Genomic DNA, 19,536 nt, shown 5'->3' on the forward strand with positions numbered 1-19,536 from the left:
TTATGGTCCCTAGGGGGAGTCTGCCTCAATCTTTCCCTAAGCAACTCCTGCTCTATGTCATACTCTACGATCCTACTTTTCATCTGTTAAGTATTAATCTTCAATGTTAGTAGTAAGAGAATAGCTCTTCAAAGAAAGGACAAAAGTGGACTGCTGCCCACACCAACTTTTGTCTATGTTTCATGGGTTGAAGTGGAAGAAAGATCTGCAGGAGAGAGGGAGCAGTGACAGGACTGCAGAGTAAGATTCCTCAGCGAGTGGAGGATGAGTGGTGGTTACCACCAATGGGCTTACAGTTGTCTGGGTGCTTTTGGCCAAACTAATTTTGAACAATCTTAGTCTGAATATGCACATTCACATAAAATCTGATAACATGAGTCATTCCTGTTGTTCAGCTCTCACTCCATGGTACCATAAGCCCTTGAACATAAAATACTGCATAAACTCATTTAATATCCACAAATGCAAATAAAACTGATGTTCTCATTATTTTCATTTTTTTTTTCTAATGAAAATGTTATACTTTCTCCTAACTGGGGACCATTTATTTTATCACACTTCTTTTACTTCTGTTTTAGTAGCAACTTAACTGTTCTTGTTCCCAAACGCAGTTTTCACTTTTCTCTTGTAAAAACAGGCCAAACAACAAACAAACATGGACTGGTGCTTTTGATGTTAATGTCATTTATATATTTCACCCGCTAGCTCTCTCAGTTGTGGATATATCTCCTGGTTGCTCTTCTTCATTAAATGATTACTTGGTCAGTATCTTGTACTATATTTTTTGGCCACCCATGATTTTGGTAGTGACTTCCATATTCATGTAAATGACCCATTTATTTTTTATATTCTTGATTTCTTTTCCCCCAAGGATCCCTACCTCATACCCATTCTCATGGCTTGCCCTTGAATCCCTTGAGATATCACTGTATTTGTTTCCAACAGGTCTCCCAGCATCTGTGCTTCACTCTTTTCTGTCCATACTGCCAGCATGAGATTCTGATTGTCTCGCTCTTCTGCTTAAAATCTTCATGACTTTCCAGTGCCCTTTAACATGACCTACAATGTGCATGCTAGGTTTTCTTCTTGTACACCAGGCTCAGTTTCTGAGTGCTATATCCCCAAATTTAATGATTACTTCAGGTCTTTGACAATACCAAGCTCCCTTCTCTGCTTTATCAGGGATTTTGTATCCTCAGCATACTCCCACGTCTCTCTTTGCTTTTAACCCACTCTTATATCACTTAAGTTGAATTAGGAAGGACTTTCCCAAACTCCTCAGACCAAAAAGGTTCTCCTTTTATGCACTTTAACACACTGTAGTTATGTATGTATGTATGTATGTATGTATTTGTTTTTCATGAGTTTAAAAGACTTGTTTGGCCAGCTGCACAAGCAGGCTGGGGCCTGGAAGGCAGGAAGGTAGGAAAGTGTCAGCAGCAAACAAAGAAAGGCAAGGGTTTTTAAAGGGGGAAAGGAGAAGGGAGTTGAAGGGACTCTCTGTTGATGGCTTTGGGGGAGTTGGCCCTGGGAACAGAGAGGCTCACTAAAATAGAAAAGTTACTGCGTTCTTGCAGGCAGGCTAAGATATCTTTGAAGGACACAAACCTTCACTGGTATCAGCAATTACTGCGGGGGAAGCAGATTTATTGGGGGTTTGGCAGTCTCTGACACCAGCAGTTACTGTGGGGACTTTGCTAAAACCAGACCTAAATTCCCAAAACTCAGGCCTTATGCCTAAGAAGTATATTTACAGAGTTTTGCAACCATTGTCACAAAAAGAAATCCATATCCATTAGCAGTCACTCCCCATTTCTTCCTCCCCACAGTCTCTGCCAATCACTTATCTACTGTCTGTCTCTATGGATTTACCTAGTCTAGATATTTTATAGAAATTGAATCATATAATATGTGGTCATTTGTGACTGTCTTCTTTGACTTAGCATAATGTTTTCAAGGTTCACGCATGTTGCAGCATGTGCCAGTACTTCATTCCTTCTTTATGGCTGTATAGTGTTCCATTGCCTGGAGAGAACTCATTGTGTTTATCCATTTCTCAGTTGAAAGACATTTGGATGGTCTTCACCTTTTGGTGAAAGCCATTTATTAAGCCTCTTTGTATTACACATGCTAACTTTTCATCGGGCAACTCAAGTCATGTGGCCAAGCCCAGCGTCAACATGGGAGGGCACTAACCACACAAGCCTTGCCCATTTTTAATTGTTATTTGTCTTCTTGTTATTGAATTGTAATGCTTTTTGTATTCTTGATATGTCCCTTACCAGATATATGATTTGTAAATTTTTCCTCAGGTTTTGGATTTTCTTTTAGTTTCTTGATGGTATCATTTGATTCACAAAGCTTTTACTTTTGATGAAATCCAATTTCTTTAAAAATTTTTTGATTTATTTATTGTTTTTTGATTACAGTTGTCCCGCTTTCCCCCCACTACTCCCCCCACCTAGCCCACCCCTTCTCCCACAGTCAGTCCTCACCTCTTTGTATATGTCCATGGATTATTTATATTAGTTCCTTTACCAAACCCTTCCACTACTTACCGCCCCCTTCTCTCCCTCCCCTTACCCCTCAGTAACTGTTACTCTGTTCATTGTTTACATGCCTCTGGTTCAATTTTTCTCATTTGTTTGTGTTGTTCATTAGTTTCCTGTATTAAGTGATATCATATGGTATTTTTCTCTCATTGCCTGGCTTATTTTACTAAACGCGATTCTCTCTAGTTCCATCCATGTTATTGCAAATGGCAGGAGTTCCTTCTTTCTTTCTGCTACATAGTACTCCATTGTGTAAATTTACCACAATTTTTTGATCCACTCATCTACAGATGGGCACTTAGGCTGTTTCCAGCACTTGGCTATTGTAAACAGCGCTGCTATGAACATATGGGTGCATAAGTTCTTTTGAATTGGTGTTTCAGGATTCTTCGCTTATAATTCTAGCAGTGGAATCACTGGTTCAAAAGGCAGTTCCATTTTTCATTTTTTGAGGAAGTTCCAAACTGTTTTCCATAGTGGCTGCACCAGTCTGCATTCCTACCAACAGCGCACTAGTGTTCTCTTTTCTCCACATCCTCACCAGCATTTGTTGCTTGTTGATCTGTTGATGGTGGCCATTCTGATAGGTGTAAAGTGGTATCTCACTGTGGTTTTTATTTTCATCTCTCTGATGGCCAGTGATGTTGAGCATTCTTTCATATGCCTATGGACCCTCTGTATATCCTCCTTGGAGAAGTGTTTGTTCAGGTCCTTTGCCCATTTTTTAATTGGGTTGTCTGTATTCTTGATGTTGAGATGTGTAAATTCTTTATATATTTTGGAGATCAATCCCTTGTCTGAGGTATCATTGGCAAATATGTTTTCCTGTATGGTTGGTTCCCTTTTCGTCTTGCTGATGTTTTCTTTCGATGAGCAGAAACTCTTTAGTTTGATTCAGCACACTGTAGTTTTAACTTATAACATTTATAATTGTACTTAGGTATCTGTGATCACATACTTAACATATATCATACCATGAGTTATGATAGCAAGGACTATTTATCATATTAATTGTTTGCTTTTTCCAACATCTAGCAGAGTACATGAAGTTGGTAGAAATTTGCTATCCATTGAATGAAAAATGAGACTTACCACAAACTGTGAATGAAGTACTTATTGAGTAGATGAATGAATAAGAGACTGTGCATTTGAAACACTACTTCAAAAGAGAAATATGGCCATGTGGGTGGACTGATAGCTGCTTTATCAGGAATGGGACCAAGGGAAGTATTTGCTTGGTTATGGGAAAATATTATAGAGGAGGTCTTAGCCCATCTCTTCAGGAACTTGCTGAGATGGATAGTCTGAGATTCTATATTCCTACTTGCCACGGTACACTGGACTTGAGATCCAGAGACATGTTGCAATCCATCAGAAGAGAAGCAGAGAGCTCAACTGACCTGAGACAACTGACATTTGTCTTAGGTTAGATTTTCCAGAAACAGACTCTTGAGGCAGAGGTTTACATGCAAGAAACTTATTGTAAAGTTGACTTGGGAATGACACTTGTCAAAAGTGAAGGAAGCAGGATGGAGCAGAGAAAGAAGTTAAACTATGATATAATTTCCCCAGATTCTTGAGCTGATTGCAGGGTAGGCTCTTGAGGGGAATGGCCCTTCACTGTTGTTTCATAGTGAAGAGAGAGGGTCAAGTCTTTGTATTCCTATATAGACCAGTCATTGATTGAGAGCTACATTCAGAAAGGAAAATTGGATGAGGCAGCTCTGTTTGTCCAAGGGAGAATGACTCAATTATGAGCTTTTAATAGCCAACATTGTCAGCAGATGGAGCAATAAACACATTTAACCACAGAGTCCACTAAAGAAATTTTTGGAAGAAGTAAAACTGTTATTGTTCGCAGGTGATATGACATTGTATATAGAGTACCCTAAAGATTCTAACAAAAAAACTACCAAAACTGATAAATGAATTCAGTAAAGTAGCAGGATATAAAATTAATATCCAAAAATCAGTGGCATTTTTATAAACCAATAATGGACTATCAGAAAGGGAAAATAAGAAAACAATCCCATTCACAATTGCTTCAAAAATACCTAGGGATAATTTAAACAAGGATGTAAAAGACCTGTACTTGGAAAATTATAAGACACTGAAGAAAAAAATTGAAGGAGATACAAAAAATTAGAAGATTGTACTATGTTCATATATAACAATAATTAATATTATTAAAATGTTTATAGTACCCAACGCAATAAATAGATTTAATACAATTCTTATCAAGATACCAATGGCATATTTCAGACCTAGAACAAATATTCAAAAATTTTATATGGAATCACAAAGTGCTCCAAATAGCTACAATAATCTTGAAAAAGAAGAACAAAGTTGGAGAAATCACTACCTGATGTCAAACTTTAATACAAGGGCAAGTAAACAAAACAGCATGGTATGGGGTTAAAAGCAAACATATATATCAATGGAACAGAATAGAGAACCCAGAAATAAATTCACATCTTTATGGTCAATTAGTATTTGACAAAGGAGGCAAGAAACATACAATGGGTAAAGATAGTTTATTCAATAAATGGTATTGGGAAAATTGTATAGATACATGCAAAAAAAACGAAGAAGAAATTAGACAACTTTATTACACCATACTCAAAAATAAAATCAAAATGGATTAAAGGCTTAAATGTAAGACTTGAAACCATGAAAATCCTGGAAGAGAACATAGGCAGTAAAATATCAAACATTTTTCATAGTGATAATTTTTCTGATATATCACCTCAGGCAAAGGAAGCAAAAATAAAAAACAAAGAAATGGGACTACATCAAACTGAAAAGTTTTTGCACAGCAAAGAAAACCATCAACAAGATTAAAAGACAACCCACTGAACAGGAGAACATATTCACCAAAGATACATTTGTTAAGGGGTTACTGTCCAAAACTTATAAAGAACTTATAAAACTCAACACACACACACGCACACACACACACACACACACACACACACACACAAATCCAATTAAAAATTGGATAGCGGACCTGAATAGAAACTTCTTCAAAGAGGACTTACAGATGGCCAACAGACATATGAAAAGATGCTGAATGTCAGTAATCATCAGAGAAATGTAAATTAAAACTACAATGAGATTCACACCTGTCAGAATGGCTTTCATCAATAAATCAACAAACAAGTGTTTGTGAGGATGTGGAGAAAAGGGAGCCCTCATACGCTGTTGGTAGGAATGCAGACTGGTGCAGGCACTGTGGAAAACAGCATGGAGTTTCCTGAAAAATTAAAAATAGAACTGCCTTTTTACCCAGTGATTCCACTTCTGGGAATATATAAAAAAAAAAATCCAAATGCTGTATGTTCATTGCAACATTATTTACAATAGGCAAGATTTAGTAGCAGCCCAAGTGTCCAATAGTAGATGAGTGGAAAAAAAAAGCTGAGGTACATTTACTAATTAAATACTACTTGGCCATAAAAAAGATGGAAACCTTACCTTTTGTGACAGCATAGATGGGCCTGGAGAGTATTATGCTAAGTGAAAGAAGCCAGTCAGAGAAAGAGAAATATCATATGATTTCACTTGTATTTGGAATCTAATGACCAAAACAAACTAACAAAGAAAATTTAAAAAATATTTGGGTCTGAGTTTGTCCTGTGAGAATGAGAAGTATGAGCTTATAGAGCAATGTATTTTCTTAGCTCACTGAGCATGACATTTCCTAACACAGCCACTAGGATGTGCCGGCTTAAAGTGATGACAAACACTGGACAGATGTGGGCCTCTTGGACAGGTGCAGGTCCCAGTCCCTGCTCTGCTGATTTGCCTGATTAGCTGTCACTGGGGCAGTATACTCAGCTCTGCATACCTCAAGCCAATCTGGAGGATATGTCCAGGTGTGTCTGTGTGTCCTCTGGGACCCACCAATGAGCAATAACATCTTGCCTCCCAGTGCCCTGTTCACAGTCACCAGCTTTGCCTTGGGGAAGTATTGCGGAAAAACTTGCCTTTCAGAGTTAAGATGACAGAACCAGCTAAAACTTCATTATGAGATATCAGGTGTGGAAAATGAGGTTGGGTTTGAGACATCGTTTTAGGGAAGACTATTGATGGCTCACTTCTTCTGCTTATCCTATATCTCTTGTGATGGGAGTTATTTCTTGGTTGGCTGTTATGGTTCCATTCTTCAGGACAACCTGCTGTTTTTTACATCCTTTTCATCTCATAAGTTCATTGTGTTCTGTCAAGTTCCCATGATTCCTGGTTGTTTTATATTCGCATCTACTTATTTAACAACTTAATCATATGGTTGTTTATTCATTCAGCAAACATTACCAAGTACCAATTAGGTTCTAGCACTTTTGGAACTTGCCCTGTGACTGCTGCCATAGGCAAGGCACAGTCCCTGTTCTTCAAGGACGGACACACTGATGGATTTTCAGTGCAATATAATCAGCACAATGACAGGCTGATTAAGTAATTTAACAGGAAAGAAAAGGACACATGCCGTACTGCATTACAGAATTTGGGGACAGCTTTACAGAAGACAGGTCAGTTGGACTGAATTTACATTAATAAGTAAGATGGCACAATATCCATTCTTAGCTAACTGTCATTTGCATTCTGGTAAGAAAGCTAAATATATCTTCACTTTTAGATTCCTGGGAATAAAGTCCCTTCTGTCTCCAAGAATCACAGAGGAACCTCTTGTTTCCTCTATTTAATGCTTAGTAAGTAGCTCTAGGCTTTTCCTCTAGACCAGTGGTTCTCAACCTTCCTAATGCCGCAACCCTTTAATATAGTTCCTCATGTTGTGGTGACCCCCAACCATAAAATTATTTTCGTTGCTACTTCATAACTGTAATTTTGCTACTGTTATGAATCATAATGTAAGTATCTGATATACAGGATGTATTTTAATTGCTACAAATTGAACATAATTAAAACATAGTTTAATCACAAAAACAATATGTAATTATATATGTGTTTTCCGATGGTCTTAAGTGACCCCTGTGAAAGGGTTGTTCGACCCCCAAAGGGGTTGCGACCTACAGGTTGAGAACCGCTGCTCTAGACTTACATATCACACAGCCCAAGTATCTCTGCTCTGTCTTTCACCCATTGTAGCTTGATTTCATTCTTCACTGCTGCACTGACAGGACCTCTGTCAAAGCAGAGTGGCCTTCCACAGATACACAGCTGTTCCATGACTTCTTTGCTGAAAAATGATAAGTGGCCTGAAACTTGCAGTAGAAGGATAGTATAAGAAAGGGAATTAACTTTCTCACTGTGTAGAATGTTAAGCACTGGAATGTGAATTTTTGTAAGATTATGAGATTCTCCGGGGGGGGGGGTGTCTCAATAAAACTATGTCACTGTTACTTGAAGTTAACAGTGGTTTTGAATCTGGAAGAAAAACAAAAACTGCAAGATATATATACCTACTAGGTATTTCAGATTTTGTTGGTGCATGTTCAGAGTTTTGGGGGCAATATTATAGTCATCACTGATTTATAAAAAGGAGAGTTGGAGTGATATATTGATGTGTATTTCACAAGAACTGAGTCATTTATGACTTTTTATATAAAGATATATACATGCATTCTTCCCTTAAGTAACAAATATAATTATTGCAGGCTCTGCTCATCTTTTAAGACAAGCATACAGGAAAAAACATACCCCATTTCAAGTTTTGTTTCAATGCTCAAAAGGTGACTCACATGGAGAAGGTTAATCAGAGCACCTATTTAATTGGTACTTTTTGTTAACATAGGTGTCAGAAACACTGAATTATCACCACATTATGATGAGAGATAAACATAGTAAAGATTTGAAACAGAGAAGCAGACTCATGGAGACCAGGAGAAAAGAAAAGAGGTCAATGATCTCATACTCAGTGATCTTTTATTATTAATGTTAATAATAATAACTGTATTGACATAGGATAATTTATACAAAATAATTCTTGAAAACCTTGTATGTCAGTCTTAAATGTATATTTTTTTTCATGGAAAAAGAACTTTAACCTTGGATGTGTCATAATGACATCTGCATTTCCCTTTAACTTCAGGGTGGAGAGTGATTGAGAAGGGTATAATAGCAAAGGCAGAGAGATCTAAGGAAACAATCCAGGTGAGAGGAGTTGGGAGTGTGAACTGGGTGGTGACTTTGGGAGTTGAGATAAAGGAGTAGATATAACAGGGGTTAAAAATAAATTCAACAGGAACTGGTGAATAGGTAAAAGGGATGAGAGATAAGAATCAGTAAGGAAAGTTTCAAGTTTCTATATTGGGTTGGATACATGGATAGTGATGTAATCCACAAAAATATAAACAAAATGAAGGTAGAGCAGATTTGGGAAGAATAGGTGAGATAATTCACTCTTGAATATATTGAATGTGTGATATAGCTATTTAGAGAGCAAATGTAAAAACGGATTTGGGTTTCAGAAAGCTATTTGACTTAGATCCACAGATATGGAAGAAATTAAAAAACCATGTAAACCACGTAAAAGGATCAACTCAATCAGACAATGTACAGAATATGGAAGAGAGAAAGATGGAACCCTGGAATCAACAACATATAATGGATAGGTAGATGGAGAAGGTGCTGGGATACAGGAGAAACAACTGTAAAGTGCTATGTTATGAAAACTGAGGGAGACAGTTGGAGAATAACAGATGGATTTGTAATGTTCAGTAGTGCTAAGAGGTAATACAGAGAATCCTTTCAAGTAGGCAGTTCCAAATTAGAAGTAATTGAATGGTGGACTTTAAACATGTCTCTAAAAGCAATGTATGCTTACCCATATCTCTAGATAAAACGAGACCTATCCTAATTTAGACATATAGATGTCTCATCTCTAAAAATATTATCTCAAGAAAAGGATATTTTTCTCCTTGTATCTTTATTCCCCTTTTCCCCTTGTGTTGCAGTTTAAGCTTCTTTCTTCTTTTCATGAAGATGGCAGCCAGGTCTGGACAATGTAATAACCCATCAGGAATGGAGAAATGATCTTGGTTTCTTTTCTTTCTTTCTCTTAGCCATTCATGATGGCCCTTAGTAATTCCAATTGGAGTCTCTCCCATCCTTCTTTTTTCCTAATTGGCATCCCTGGTTTAGAGGAAAGTCAGCACTGGATAGCATTGCCGATGTGTGCCCTTTACCTCTTTGCTCTGGTAGGCAATGTCACCATCCTCTTCATCATCTGGAATGACCCATCCTTGCACCAGCCTATGTACCTCTTTCTGGCTATGCTATCTGGCATTGACCTGGTCCTGGCCTCCTTCACTGCACCCAAAACACTTGCAGTGCTCCTGCTTGATGCCCATGAGATTGGATATACTCTCTGCCTGATCCAGATGTTCTTCATCCATGCGTTCTCTTCCATGGAGTCAGGTGTACTTGTGGCCATGGCTCTGGATCGCTATGTAGCCATATGTCACCCTCTGCACCATTCCACCATCCTGCATCCAGGGATCATAGGACGCATTGGAATGGCAGTGCTGCTGCGGGGACTAGTCCTCCTGCTCCCCTTCCCTATACTGTTGGGGAGACTTACTTTCTGTCAGGCCACCATCATAGGCCATGCCTATTGTGAACATATGGCTGTGGTAAAACTTGCTTGCTCTGAAACCACAGTGAACCGAACCTATGGGTTGGCAGTGGCACTGCTTGTGGTTGGACTAGATGTCTTGGCCATTGGTATTTCCTATGCCCTCATCCTCCAGGCTGTGCTGAAGGTACCAGGGCGTGAGGCCCGATTAAAGGCCTTTAGCACATGTGGGTCTCACATTTGTGTTATCCTGGTCTTCTATGTTCCTGGAATGTTTTCCTTCCTCACTCACCGTTTTGGCCACCGTGTACCCCATCACATCCATGTTCTTCTGGCCACACTCTACCTCCTTGTGCCCCCTGCACTCAATCCAATTGTCTATGGTGTGAGAACTGGAAAGATCCGCCAGCAAGTACTCAGGGTGTTCTACATAAAAGGGTAGATATTAATACATCTCAGGTATTTTTTCAGAAGCTCCCAACAAAGACACTGTCCATGGCTTTCTAGGCTATATAGCTAGAGGCCATCCAACATTGAGAAGTCCTTCTAGTCCTAATAGTCTCATGGTAAAGTGTTCATAGGCACTTCATTCCATAGCCAATTGGGATGTACCCGGATAGTTGAATTTGTGAATACTTTCCACACTCATTTTTTTGCTCTGATCCCCACATTTCCCTTCTCCTTGTGTTGGATAAATTTGGGTATAGGATAAATTGACTCTGGATAATGCCATTTTTCTGCCTTTATTTAATGACAGTGCAACATCATCCAGAATGAGAACAGGGATTTTCCAACCTTTGTGTGGTTTTAGTTTTAGAGTGTCCTCAAATCCTTGAATTGTTATGAGTTCTAGGTCACTGGACCGCTGTGTAGCAAATGTCTCTCTCAAAGCATTTGAGATGTCCACAATGTGAGAAAACACATTTCATTGAAATATGGCTATTACTCATTTACTTAAAAGAAACTTCAGCAGGACGGATACTATAATAGGTTCTAGGAATAATATGTTATAATCCTTAGTTTCAAAAAAGTAAAATGTCTGTATTTTCAATTCATTGTATTTTAATTTGTTTATATTTTTGCTTAGAAAAAAGAGAGAATAAGACCAAGTGTTGAGTATATGTATGCTTTATAAGTATTAATTTAACAAAGTAAAAGTAACTATGTAATAATGATTATCCATTAACTATAAAATATATTAGAGTCTGGTGTTGGTAAACATAGCTTTACTAATAAATGTGGAAGTAGTTATGCCACTTAACAAATGAATTTCTCTTTCTGAAATGTGGATATGGAGTGAGGTCAATTAGACTTCCCATTTCTGCTAACAAGAACTGGGTTAAAACTTACAAGAGGATTGACATAGTTGGTGTATTGCTTCCTGCTTGTTGAATATTTCCCTAAGATTTGGTTTAACTGTTTTGTGTGCATTAAAAAGAACACATTTGTTCAGTCCTAGAAAAACTCAAGTCACTGTTACCTTTAGGTAGGATGGTCAAATGCAGAGAGGATCTCATTTTGGGATTCAATAGTGGTAGGATGATTGGAATGGATGGCTAGTGTTTTCAATTTCTCTTTTCTTTGTAAATTGTACTCCTAATAAAGAGTTTTCTGTTACAGAGACTGAGTATTAAGTCTTTAATTTGTTTGGCACATGTGGATGAATTAGGAAGGTGTGGTGTGCATTGTTCTTATTGCAGGAGAAATTACACATTATCACCACCTTGGTTCTAGGTCTAGGACTTAAACTCTGATAAGCTGTCCCGGGGAAGCCCAGGCTATGGTGTGTCACATCCATTGGAAAAAAAAACTTACTTGACTCTAAAGGTACTTAGTTTAGGTAGGTTATAGAAAGAAGCAGTTTGTTCTCTCCTTCCATTTGTCCTGCTTGCTGAAGTTTGAAACATGGGTGGAAAGGTGGGATCTGAAGCAGTCTCTTGATCATGAGATGGAATCATGAGCTGCAGATGGTAGAGCAACACTACAGAAGAACCTGAGTTCCTGAGGCTGTCTGGATCCCAACCCTAACTTAAACCTGAGACAGAAGTAAACTTGTATCTGGTTTAAGACACTATACAGGAGTGGGCAAAATTAGGTTTGCAGTTGTGAGTACACAAAACAGAGTTTGTTCTTGTAATATTTTTATAATAATAACCTATGTGTCTTTTCCCATACAATTCTAAACCTACTTTTGCCCATCCCTGTATTTTTGGAAATCTTTGTTGCAGGTGAGTAACCTTATAGCCTAAGTATGTTTATCATCTTAGATCTTCCCTGTGGGATGTGTATTCTTCCTGAAGTACGTTTAAAATTTTTTTTTTATTGTGAAAAGGTTGTAGTTTTTGTCTAAAGATCTCTTTATTTTACTCTCATTCAAATTTACTATTTGACAGCATAAATGGAACTGGAGAGTATAATGCTAAGTGAAATAAGCCAGGCAGCAAAAGACAAATACCATATGATCTCACCTAATACAGGAACCTAATGAACAAAACAAACAAATGAGCAAAACAGAACCAGAGGCATGTAAACAAGGAACAGACTGACAGTGACTAGAGGTGAGTGGGGAAGGAGAGAAGTGGGGAAAGAAGGGGAAGGGTCTAGTCAAGAAACTAGTATAAATGACGCATGGACATGGACAACAGGGTGGGAACTGACTGTGGGAGTGGAGATGGGTGAGGCAGGGGAGAGCAACAGGAGAAAAATTGGGACAACTGTAGAAGAACAACAATAAAAAATAAATTAAAAATGAAAAGTATTTTTGCATTATTTTCTTATTGTTTTATTTTCTACTGTGCCTGCCATGTATCTCATATTTCATTATTTGTATTTATTTGTGCCTTTTCTGTTTTCTTTGCTCACACATGCTTAAACATTTATCAATATTATGAAAGCATTTAAATATTTAAACTGTATAGTAATTCAACTAAATGTTAGCACTCACTCTTTGGATTAATCTTTTCTTGTCTTCTCTGCTGACTGAGATTTCTTTATGTTTCTATCTTCTCAAAGACTTGTTAAAGAGGCCATTTAAAAATATTATTACACATTTTACAAATGTCCCTTTTTCTTTCATGCACTTTTCTTTCTAAGAGATTAGCTTTTCTGTTTGTTTAGTGAGGTCTTTCCTTTTTATTGTAGTTTTCCTCAGGTATCTATAGATTCTGACTCATCTATTTGCTCATGTATGAGAATTAATTAGTTTGGGTACTTGAGGTAAATTTTCTCTGAGGCTGTGAAGGTCACAGCTTTTGTGCCCAGATTGCAGGACTCTGTAGGTCATTGTGCAGGAATTTGCTGAGTGGCAGAATTCCATGTAGGCTGTGGAGGAAAATGAAGAGGTGAGCTGGGTTTCCTTTATTTTGCTAAAACAGAGAGAAGCTTTTATGCTTGAAACAAAAGATGCTACAGTATGTTTTATGGGTCTGTGGAGCTGGATTTCCATGCTTTCTCTCTATTTCTAACCTGGAAGACAAACCCCAGCTTGGAATTAATCCCAATCCTCTCTGTTTGGTCTAACTGCAATGACATGGTTTGGAGGTACAGAAGCATCTTGTTCATTTTCTTTAACTTTATTTTTTTTAAGTATATTTTATAGATTATGTTGTTACAGTAGTTCCAAATTTTTCCCCTTTGCTCCCCTCCACCCAGTACCCCCCTTCTCTACAGCAATCCCACCCCCCTTACGTCATGTCCATGGGTCATGCATTTAAGCTCTTTGGCTTCACCCTTTCCTATATTGTTCTTAACTCCCCCACGTCTATTTTGTACCAATTGATTATGCTTCTTAATCCCTGCACCATTTCCCCATTTCTTCCCCTCCCGCCTCCCATCTAATAAACCTCTAAATGATCCCTATACCCATGATTCTGTTCCTATTCTGGTTAACTTTGTTGGATTTTGTTTTTATTTTTTAGGTTCAGTTATTGATAGTTGCGAGTTTGTTGTTATTTTAGTGTTCATAGTTTTGAACTTCTTTTTCTTAAGTCCCTTTGACATTTCATATAATAATGGCTTGGTGATAATAAACTCCTTTAGCTTTACCTTGTCTGGGAAGCACTTTATCTGCCCTTCCGTCCTAAATGATAACTTTGCTGGATAGAGTAATCTTGGTCGTAGGTCCTTGCTTTTCATCACATTGAATACTGCTTGCCAGTCCCTTCCTGCCTGCAAAGTGTCCTCTGAAAAATCAGCTGATAGTCCTATAGGCACTCCCCTGTAGGCAGCTCTCTGCCTCTCTCTTGCTGCTCTCGGGACTCTCTCTTAATCTTTCACCTTTGGCATCTCAATCATGATGCATCCTGGTGTGGTCCCCTCTGGGTCCAGCTCACCCAGGACCCTCCGTGCTTCCCGGACCTGTATGTCCATCTTCTTTGCAAAATTTGGGAAGTTTTCCTCTGTTATTTCTTCACACAAGATTTCAATTTCTTGCTCTTTCTCTTTTCCTCTGGCACCCCCATGATTCGGATGTTGGCACGTTTAAAGTTGTCCCAGAGGTTCCCAAGCCCCTCCTCATTTCTTTTCAATTCTTGCTTCTTCATTCTACAGTGCTTGACTGTTTTTTTCTTCCTTATGTTCCAAATCATTGATTTGAACCCCAGTTTCCTTCCCATCACCATTGGTTTTGTATGGATTTTCCTTCGTTTCACTTAGCATAACCTTCACTTCTTCTCTTATGCATTTGCCATACTCAAGCATATCTGTCAAGTCTGTGAGCATCTTTATCACCAGTGTTTTGAATTCTTCATCTGTTAGGTTATCTATCTCCTCATCTGTTAGGTTGGCTATCTCCGTGTCCCTTAGTTCTCCCACTGGAACCTTGATTTGTTACCCCCTTTGGGCCATACTTCTCTGTCTCCTCATCCTGACAGGCTCCTGTGTTTGTTTGCCTCTGTGTCCCAGGTAGAGTTGTCATTCCTGTTACGTTGTAAGGGGCAGAGCCTTAGGGATTTGTCAGTACAGAGCGACTGGTTTCACCATGTTGTGGCACTGTATGTGAGGGAGGGGTCTGAGAGGGAACAATGCCGCCTGCCCAGCACTTGCCCCTTTTCTTGGCACTTCTCCCACTTCCGCACAGGATGTGTGTCTCTCTAGCTGTTGTCCTGGACATTGTTCCCAGAGTGGATAGGTCTGTGGATGTTCTATGGGGACCCTTAGAACAAGTGGACTCGGCTGAGAGACTGGCAGTTTCTTCCTCCATCCCAACCCCCACTGGTTTGCACAGTCAGAAGCAATGAGGCTTGATTTTCCCTGGTGCTGGAACTGTGAGGTCCAGTGAGGAGCTGGGAACACTTCCCAGGCATCCCTCCTGACATTTTAAAACGTGTGACTGCACTTTCTGCCCACCTGCTGCTGCCACTGCTGCTGCCACCACCACACCACATCCTCTCCAACCCAGCCCTGCCCCTCCTGTCTGGATGAGTATTTCTTCTTTATATCTTTGTTTGTTGGACTTCCATGCAGTTTGATTTTCTGGAACTTCTGGTCGTTTCTAGTTTTGAGGTAGTTGTATTCCTTCTTAATTGTGGAGGGAGATGCAGTGTCTGTCTATGCCTCCATCTTGGCCAGAAGTCTCTAACTTTATTTTTATTGTTTACACTACTACAGGGGTCCCCACTTCCTCCCCTTTTCTCACTTCCACCCCTGCCATTGCTTCCCCCTTTCATCTTGCCATGGAAATATGCTCAGAATCACCAGTTATCAGGGAAATGCAACTCAAAACCACAATGAGATGTCATCTTACACCTGTTAGAATGGCTGTCTTCAAGAAGAGAAAAGTTAAATATTGGTTGGTAAGAATGTACAGAGAACAAAACATTTTTGCATTCTTAGTGGGAATGTAAATTGGTGCAGTAATTATGGAAAACAGAATGAAGGTTCCTTAAAACATTAAAAATAGAACTATCGTATAATCTAGCAATCCTACTTCTAGGCATACATAAAAGAAAACAAAATCACTATCCAGAAGAGAGATCTGCTCCCCCATATTCATTGCAGCATGATTTACAGTAGGCATGGCATGGAAATAACCTAAGTGTTTACCAACAAATGACTGAATAAAGAAAATATTATATATATAAAATATTATTCAGCAATAAAAAAGAAGAAAATCCTGTCATTTATGACAACATGATGGGACTTAAGAGTATTTTGCTAAGTGAAATAAGTCAGAGAGAGAAAGACAAATACTTCATGCTATCACTTATATGTGGAATTAAGTAAAAACAAACCTGAACTCATAGAAATGAAGAACAAATTGTTGGTTGCCAGAGGTGAGGTGAGGGGGAAATGTGTGAAGATGGTCAAAAGGTACAATTTTTCAATTATTAGATAATTAAGTTCTGAAGTGTTTAAAAAATGTTAACTTTTAGAGAAATGGGGGTGGGTGGGAGGAGAGAGAGACAGAGAGAGAGAGAGAGAGAGAGAGAGAGAGAGAGAATAATTTTGTCAGCCCAACATCTTGAATCAAAATTATTACAATTTTTACTTTTGTGATATTACTTACATTACATATATCTTCCATGCTAGACTATAGGCTCCAGGAAGACAAGACTCTTATACATTTCATTTACTTCTCAATATTACATGTCTGAGTTACTCTCCAGGGTAACAAACATCCGCGATAATTATTTATGATACTGAATTCAATTATTGCACAAACTTGATACCTCTGCAAGTGAGTGCTCCCTTTTTAATTTTATTAATTTTTAGTGTGATTTTATCTTTTGGAGAGGAGGACAGATCTTCAATCTTAGAATTAGATGCTCCTCACTTGACAAAGACAGGGTGTTTCTTTGAGCAAATGCTCAGTAGTGCTGTGGAGATTAAAAAGTGCAGATTTCTCACTCTTTATCCCTTCTGTGTTCCTGGAAGTAGAAAATACCCACAAGGAACTAAAGAGGGATTAAAGTAATAATGGTTAAAATATAGTAAATTTCATGATTGGAAAATACAGTTAGGACCGGAGGACAAAGAGGAGGCCCTCAATTTCATACCCTAAATTTTAGGTTTTATGATACAGTCCTACCCCCAACCCATCTAGATATGGGGAGATTTGATTAGAAAAGTTGGCTCCAAATACAAATACAAATACCTCATCATATATAGGGAGGACTGCAGGAAGCTCAAAAGTGATGCCCTAGCAGAATGTAAAATGCAAAAGAAAAAATTGTGGCCTCCGGGTTCCTCTCTAGGAAAGAGAAATATGGGCAGATGAGTTTATGATATTTGCAAACAAAACATAAGAAACTCCACTGGTGTTCTTACAGATCCTCTGGGCAAGAAGTGCAACAGACAGGTTGGAACATTTTTCCTACTTTAAAAAAAAATACTTTATTGATTATGCTGTTACAGTTGTCTCAATTTGTTTTCCCTTTGTTCCCCTCCACACAGTGACATCCCTCCCTCCAGCTGTTCCCCACCTTAGTCCATGCCCATTGGTTGTGCATATAGTTCTTCTCAACATCTTCCTATCTACTCCACTCCCTCCTACTATGCTTCTTAATTCCTGTACCATCTCCCTCCCTTTCCCCACTTCCTCCTCCCTGATGACCCCCCCTTAAATTTTCCCATATCTATAATTCTTTTCACACTCTTGTTGCCTACTTAGTTTGTCTTTGTTTCAGTTCTTAGCTTCTGTTGTTGGTTGTTGTTTTCATTTTAATGTTTATAGTTTTGATCCTCTTTCTCCTAAACAAGTCCCTTTAACATTCATATAACAGTGGTTTGGATCTGATGAACTCCTTCAGTTTACTTTGTCCTGGAAGCACTTTCTCTGTCCTTCTATTCTGGATGACAGTTTCGCTGGATAGAGTAATTGTGGTTGTAGTTTTTGATTTTCATTCCTTTGAATATTTCTTGCCAGTCCCTTCTTGCCTGCAGAGTTTCTTTTGAGAAATCAGCTGATAGTCTTATTGGGACCCCTTTGTACATGATTCTTTTCTTCTCTCTTGCTGCTTTTAAGATTCTCTCTTTATCCTTATTTTTTGACATTTTGATTATAATGTGTCTTGGTGTGTTCTCCCTGGGTCCAGTTGTTTTGGAACTCTCTGTGCTTCCTGGACCTGTAAGTCTATTTCCTTCTCCAAGTTAGGAAGGTTCTGCTTCATTCTTTCTTCACATAATTTTTCCATTTCTAGTTGTTCTTCACCTTCTGGCAGCCCTATGATTCAGATGTTGGCCCACTTATAACTGTCCGATAAGTTTCTAAGCCTCTCCTCATTTTCCTCACTTCTCATTTCCTCTTTCTGTACTGGTTGACTGTTCCTTCCCTATGTTCCGATTTGTTGATTTGATCCCTGGTTTTCTTTCCCTCACCACTAGTTTCATATGTGTTTTTGCTCATTTCAGCAGGACTAGCCTTCATTCCTTCCCTGTCTTAAGATCTTCTGTTAGGTCTGTAAGCAGTTTTATAACCAAAGCTCTGAACTGTGCCTCAGAAAGATTTCCTATGTGCTGCTTCATTGGATTAGAAATTTGCTGTCTGGTCAGCTGCATCACCGGGATCTCTATCATGATTTGTGCCATCTTGAACAGTTTTGTGTTTACCTTTTCTTCCTGAGTAGGGCTGACACACCTCCTACGCTATAGGGGCAAAGCCTCGTGCACTCATCACAACCGTGTGACCCGTCTCACCATGCTGTGGCATTTTCGCTGTCCTGCTTCCATCGCTGCTGCTGCCATGGACAGCACAGCTTGACCTCTCCTCCCAGGCTTCACCCCTCCTACCTGTCTGGATGAGCACCACTTCTTTATAACTTCATATGTTGGACTTCCATTTAGTTTCTAGAACTGATTATTGCTGGTTTTGTGGTAGTTGTATTCCTTCTTAGTTGTGGAGGGAGATGGAGTGTGTCAGTCTAGGCCTCCATCTTGGCCAGAAGTCTCCTGTGTCTGTTTGCTTCTGTGTCCCAGGGAGAGCTGTTGCTCCTACTATGTTGTAAGGGGCAGAGCCTTGGGGATTTATCAGTAATGGGTGACCTGTTTCACTACATTGTGGCGCTGTATGTGGGGGAGGAGTCTGAGAAGGAAGAATGCCTCTTGCCCAGCACTCGCCCCTTTTCCAGGCACTTCTCCCACTTCCGCACTGGACTGGCGCCTCTCTAGCTGCTGCCCTGGCCATCATGCCCTGGCCATCTGTGGACATCCTAAGACCATTTGGGCCCTTTAAACAAGCAGACTCTGTTGAGAGACTGGCAGTATCTGCCTCCATCTTAACTCCCACTGGTTTGCACAGTCCAAAGCAATGAGGCTTGATGTTCCCGGGAGCTTGGACAGTGAGCTTCTCTGGTGAGGAGCTGGGAACGCTCCCCAGGTGTTCTTCCTGACTTTTAAAAATGTGTGACTGCACTTTTCACTGGCCTTCTGCTGCCGCCGCTGCTGCCACCACCACACCACCTCCTCTCCACCCGGGCTCCATCCCTCCTACCTGTCTGGATGAGTATTTCTTCT

General features: G+C 39.3%; 1 protein-coding gene across 2 annotated transcripts; it reads left to right on the forward strand.

Annotated features, from left to right (window-relative positions):
* Positions 1-2,616: 2,616 nt before the first annotated feature.
* Positions 2,617-10,528, forward strand: LOC150018283 (olfactory receptor 52L1-like). Of its 2 annotated transcripts, XM_090267692.1 has the most exons (2): positions 2,617-2,652; positions 9,575-10,528. In XM_090267692.1, exons 1-2 carry the CDS (start codon positions 2,617-2,619, stop codon positions 10,526-10,528), a joined length of 990 nt encoding a protein of 329 aa, XP_090123818.1. The 2 variants fall into 2 exon arrangements, with proteins under 2 accessions (XP_090123818.1, XP_090123819.1); XM_090267693.1 differs by lacking the exon at positions 2,617-2,652 and having other exon boundaries at positions 9,542-10,528.
* Positions 10,529-19,536: the final 9,008 nt, after the last annotated feature.

This window comes from Furipterus horrens, unplaced genomic scaffold, assembly GCF_987537825.1.
Source record: "Furipterus horrens unplaced genomic scaffold, mFurHor1.1.pri manual_scaffold_2, whole genome shotgun sequence".
Classification (NCBI taxonomy): Eukaryota; Metazoa; Chordata; class Mammalia; order Chiroptera; family Furipteridae; genus Furipterus; species Furipterus horrens.

Excerpts from the sequence above, each read along its gene's own strand:
- LOC150018283 (XM_090267692.1), top strand. The coding sequence starts at position 2,617 with ATGCCTCTGGTTCAATTTTTCTCATTTGTTTGTGTT. Across the intron at positions 2,653-9,574 it reads TTTTCTCATTTGTTTGTGTT|CCATTCATGATGGCCCTTAG; the intron begins GTTCATTAGTTT and ends TCTTTCTCTTAG.